This window comes from Camellia sinensis, chromosome 3 (genome assembly GCF_055761805.1).
Source record: "Camellia sinensis isolate YWXY chromosome 3, ASM5576180v1, whole genome shotgun sequence".
NCBI lineage: Eukaryota > Viridiplantae > Streptophyta > Magnoliopsida > Ericales > Theaceae > Camellia > Camellia sinensis.
The window spans coordinates 111,039,715-111,043,941 of record NC_138963.1 but is presented as its reverse complement, the minus strand read 5'-3'; the positions used below and the strand labels follow the sequence as shown (position 1 = coordinate 111,043,941).

Here is a 4,227-nt window from a genome sequence, read left to right as displayed (position 1 = left end):
ATGATAATTGATGATGTGTATCACTTCAGGACTGTGCTCCAGGAATTTGCAATTGAAAGAGGTTAAATTGATTAAAATACAAAATGACAAGAAAGAGTGACTTGCATATGCGCTTCCTCGATGTGTGAATGGAGAATTCATGCTTCTCCATTACCTGATGGGGTGACATATAAGATTAAGACATTGGGCCCTGACCATACATGCGTTAGAGTATATAAGGAATACGGAAGTAATAACATCTTGGATTGCTAAGAAGTTTGCAAAAACTCTTAGAGGAATCGTAGGATCACTTTAGAGGCAATGCATGATGAAATAGCTGAAAATTATGGATTGGAGACTACAAGGATGCAACTGTACAGAGAACAGAGGAAAGCCGTGGAGGCAATTGAGGGTAATCATGCAAAGGCTTACCCCAAACTTCCAATGTATGCTGCAGAAGTGTTGAGGACCAATCCTGGTAGTTTGGCCAAAATTGAAAGGGAAAGAAAGCCACTATGTAAGCCAAACTTACCTCATCCCTTACCAACATTCAAAAGAATTTTTCTTTCATTTGCAACCATACAACATGGCTTTAAAGAAGGTTGCAGACCTTTCATAGTTGTGGATGTGTGTCATTTGAAGGGGCCATTTGTGTAGCGACCCTAATTTTCTTAAGTCATTACTTATTATTTTTATTATCTTATTTTATTTTTGGCTTTATTAATTGTGTGGTTTACATGAGAATTTAATGTGTTGTTTAGTTAATGTGATATTTAATGAATTTAATGTTGTAATCAATAAATTTAATGTGTTATTCAATTAATTCATATATTTATATATTTATTTTTGTTATAAAAAAAAAAGAAGTGTTTTATATATATATATTTAATCTTATATTTATATATATTATAATTATGTGTATTATATAATATAATATATTATAATAGTTTATTAGGGTTAGAATAGGATTAGGTTATGTAATATAATAATTATTAGGTTATAAACAAAAGAAAGAAAAGAGAAGTGTTGTGTGGCGGCAAGCGAGAGAGAGAGAGAGAGAGGGGGAGAGAGATTGATCATCAAAGAAGAAAGAAAGAGTGCTCTGTGTGTGGCATGGAAAGAGAGAAGAAAAAAAAAAGAAAAAGAAGAAAAGATTAGGATTTTATTTTGGTGGTTCTATTAGTTCTTCAAATAATTCTTTGATTTTCAAAATAATATTGTGAGTACAAAATCCACTTTCCTTGATTTATGTTTAATTCATTGTTTTTATTTTTATTTTTATTTTATTTATTTGATGTTAGTTCGAATTTGTATTTATATAAAGATGATTGATTGATTTTAATTATTTTGTTTAGTTGTGTATGTAAGGTTTAGGGTTTTTAGTTGATTGATTGATTTTGATTATTTTGAGTAGTTGGGTATGTCAAATTTAGGGTTTTTATATGAATTTATTTTATTGTTGTGATCACACTCATGGTTATATGAAATTTAAAATTAATTAAGAACCCATAGATAAATTCTTTATACTCCACCATGACTCCATGGATTGTTATTTTATTTGAGTGATGGTGAGAAAGAGTGTATAAAAAAAAGTGAGGATTATGAGATTTATTTGAATGCCTTAGGCTTGGCATTGTTATGTTTATTCTCATGTGTGAGAAGTTGTGTATATATATATATATTGTTGCCTCGTTCTCATGAGTACACGAATGTTTTGATTTGCGCGCGTACGTATATGCTAACCATCCGGGGAGTGTTTGTCAAACTCGGGACGATATCCCCGTGCAAGTTTGGCTTCGAAGCGGTGTTAGGTATACGGGAGGCACATGGGATATATGTGTAGGCCGGAAGGGGAGGGCCGAAGTGGTGGAGTTAAGGAACAAATAATTTAATTATGAATTTATTAGTATAGAGTGAATGGTACTGATATGTACATGATAAAAAAAATAGTAAACGATTTTGATAAATTATGAAATTTGAGCAGAAGCATGTATACGTGATTCTAGACAACTTTTGTGTTTTAACTTTTTATTAAAAAGATCGATTAGAACTTATAATCGGATGGTTTTGATTATTGTCGGTTTGATTCATTTTAGCAAGGCAGATTTTAGAGGCTGTTTTAACCCACGAAACGAGCTCATTTTTATTGGTTTCGTGTAAACTGAAGTAAAATATTATTCTGCACACTTTTCATGTTTTGAAATTTTTTGAAAAAAATCATCTTAGGGCATTTTTTGTTCGTTTTCAACTTCAGATTTTTCTATTGAATTCCGTCTAGATTTTTATATCAAGTTTTTCTCTTTACCTGTTCAGTTTCTGTTAAATTCGTTCACGCTGTCTTTTAGGAAATTTGATTCTGTACAACTTTCGTTCTTTGAGTTTTGATCAATTCGAATTATTTAAGTATGAAACGGTATGATTTTATATTTTTTTCAACAAGTTACTTATGATTAAATTATACTAACTTTATTTGTTTTGCAGGATGGTGGGTCTTACTAACTTTTTTTTATGCAGGGCTGAACCACCATATTTTTATTTCTATTTTGTCTATTTTATAATCAATTTATATTTCGTTGTGTACGGACAAGAAACTAAATGCCACCGTATCTCGGGAAACTACCCATTCGTCTCGGTGCGGTTGGAACTACTTGTCTTGTCCTGTGATAAGAATTAAATGTATTCTTGTCTATGTCTGGTGGACACGTGGGTGTTAAATATTGTACTCATACCAGTATACCTATATACTAACCCGTTTTGTCTCTTGACAACTCGGGTGCGTTCTGTTTGAGCGCAGCCGAGCTTCCTTTGCAGGATTAGTAGAGGCTTTGGTGGTGACAAGAAATAACTGTGATCGTAGGACATGTCGTTTGGAGTTCTTTTATTTTTCTTGAGCTTAGGATTGATATTAGTCTATATATTTATTATTCTCTTTATGACTTTAGTATTGGAATAATTTGGCACGGTTTGTAACCGTACATTATTTAAGTTATTTTGACTTTGTGTTGTTACTTTAATGTTGGAGGTATTGGTTAGTTATGGAATTATGGTGAATGGTTTAGTTGACATTTAGTTTTTTTTGTTTCACCCCTAGAATTTGGATGATGGAATATTATTGGGATTTAGTCCTAATTTAATATTTAATTGTCCAAATTTTAGGGCTTGACAATTTGGGGGCATATTGTTAGCTGCAGTTGGTCTTGATGGAAATAATGGTCTTTATCTTATTGCAATTGCTGTGGTGGAGAGTGAATGTAAGGATAGTTGGGCTTTTTTCCTTTACCACTTGAACACCATTTTTGGTAATGGCCCCCAAAATATGCCATTGGCAATCATGTCTGATGGTCAAAAGGGCATTGAGCCAGCCATGCGACAAGTAATACCCCAAACAACACATAGGTGGTGCTGTAGACACATTTTCAACAACTTGAAGGGCAAATTCCCTGGTTTAAAGATGAAAATAGCCTTTTAGGTTGCAGCTATAGCTTACAATGTCAAGGATTTTAACATTGCAATGGGACAGATGTTGGAGTTATCTTCTGAAGCACATAGCTGGCTTTCTAAATTTCCAGTTGAAATATGGGCAAGACACACATTTGATCATAGGGTGAAGATTGAACATGTTACTAGCAACATGGTGGAGTCATTTAATAATTGGATTGGTAATGTTAGGGGTAAACCTATCGTGACATTGTTGGAAAATATCAGATTGAAACTGATAAACAAGTTACATTGGAGGTTTGAAGAGGCAGCTTCATGGCAATCTTTGGTAACCACTAACATTAAGAAGAAATTGGACGAAGTGGTTTTTCAGTCTAGGCTTTGTAAAGTGACTTTTGCGGGACAAGAGGAGTATCAAGTGGTTGACGATGTGATGTCTTATATTGCGAACCTATAAAGAAGGTCATGTTGTTACAGGATATGAGGCATAAGTGGAGTCCCTTGCAAGCATGCAACAGCTTGCATTACTCATAAGAGGATGAACTTGGAGACCTATTGTGACACAATATAATACAAACACATTTATTTTAAGGCATATGGGGAAATTATACATCCAATGCATGATGAGAGTTTACGGGGTCCAGTTCTTAGAGAAGAGTTGAAGCCTCTACCTCTTAAGAAGATGCCTGGAAGACCTAGGAAAAGTAGTAGAAGAGAAATTGATGAGGCTGCACCATAAAAAAGGTCATGCATTGTGAAGTGCATCATTTGCAAGGGGAATTGTGCACAATAAGAGGACATGCCAGAGGG

The 4,227-nt window shown here is 33.8% G+C and overlaps 1 protein-coding gene across 1 annotated transcript; it reads left to right on the top strand.

Moving 5' to 3' along the window:
- Positions 1–300: 300 nt before the first annotated feature.
- On the top strand, positions 301–3,874 carry LOC114297093 (uncharacterized). Its single transcript, XM_082918318.1, has 3 exons — positions 301–496; positions 3,165–3,352; positions 3,449–3,874. Exons 1-3 carry the CDS (start codon positions 301–303, stop codon positions 3,872–3,874), a joined length of 810 nt encoding a protein of 269 aa, XP_082774444.1.
- Positions 3,875–4,227: the final 353 nt, after the last annotated feature.